The sequence below is a fragment of the Protobothrops mucrosquamatus genome, unplaced genomic scaffold (assembly GCF_001527695.2).
Source record: "Protobothrops mucrosquamatus isolate PMUCROS unplaced genomic scaffold, P.Mucros_1.0 scaffold43612, whole genome shotgun sequence".
In the NCBI taxonomy this organism is placed as follows: Eukaryota; Metazoa; Chordata; class Lepidosauria; order Squamata; family Viperidae; genus Protobothrops; species Protobothrops mucrosquamatus.
The window spans coordinates 1-1,186 of record NW_015429342.1 but is presented as its reverse complement, the minus strand read 5'-3'; the positions used below and the strand labels follow the sequence as shown (position 1 = coordinate 1,186).

Genomic DNA, 1,186 nt, shown 5'->3' with positions numbered 1-1,186 from the left:
TGATAATAAACCATGATGTACAAAATTGAACACACACATAGATATAAATAGCTAAAACCTAATACCCCTTCCTATTTTCCCCACAACAATCCTGTGAGGTCATGTTATATTAGTTCTCACTTTGTTCAAGTTAGCAAGTGCTCTATCCATTTGTATTAAGAGTATTAAAACAAGGTGGTGGGATAGCAATGCCAACTTCCATCATATGGTCCCATAATGGCATTTTGGAACTGGCAGCAAACAGTCTAGGATCTAGTCTATAAGGGAGTACTTTATCACGGACAAACTATTCAAAACCAATTCAAAAATCACAAGCTATAATGTAGCTTGGTTCTAGCTTAGTATAGTATGTCAAACCAGCTATGGTCACCATAATCCATGGTTTATGGTTGAATTCCGAAAGAACCCAATTAACTGATGAGCTAATGCAAGAAACCAGTACAGTAGTTTCGTAATGTATAAACTCAAGGTAATTTTGTTATAAATTTAACCAAAGATAAGGGTTTATTTTCTACTAGAAAGCATTTTAAGTTTTAAAATGATCATAACCTTTAAAAAGTGACAAAATATTCAAAACTCATCATAATGCATACACAACAACCTTCTGGTTTCTTTTGGGTAAGTCCAACTTTTGAAGCAGTATTAACCAAGTTTACAAATTAACAAAACAATGCAAAATCTTTGAAAAATATTTATTACAGATTAATTTTAGTCAAATAATCCAAAACCCATATCATCATCAGATTCTTCAGACTCTTCTTTCTTTTCCTCTTTCTTTTCTTCCGCTGAAAAGACATAAAGTCAATTAGTCAAGAATTTTGAATGCTACAAACATATAGGTTTATTCTACGTAAAGCTGCCTTCAAAGTAAGACATTAAGAATAACCAATAATTAGGATTTAGAACAAATGTACCAAGTCAGAAAATGGATTTGCTGACAGGATTAAGCTCAAGCACAGAATGTCCTGTGTATAAATGTATCGGCTTTTTACTATCATGCACCAATAAAGGAATAATAGAAATGGCTGGATACCTACAGTATAATTTCAAAATGTTGTATAATTAGAAGTGAACAATTTAAACTGCTGAAATATTTTGCCTTATAACAATTTTTCAGAGATTAGCATGTTCCTAAAAATAGCTTTTTATATAGAACTATTCATGTTTGTCTTTAAATACAACAAGG

The 1,186-nt window shown here is 31.5% G+C and overlaps 1 protein-coding gene across 1 annotated transcript; it reads right to left on the bottom strand.

The window, feature by feature from the left end:
- Nucleotides 1-677: 677 nt before the first annotated feature.
- LOC107302285 (60S acidic ribosomal protein P2) lies at nt 678-785 on the bottom strand (the record flags this gene model as incomplete). The annotated part of the gene is given in 1 exon segment (XM_015831384.1): nt 678-785. A coding segment is annotated over 1 exon segment (77 nt), but the record flags the coding sequence as incomplete, so codon positions are not given.
- Between the last annotated feature and the right edge of the window lie 401 nt (nt 786-1,186).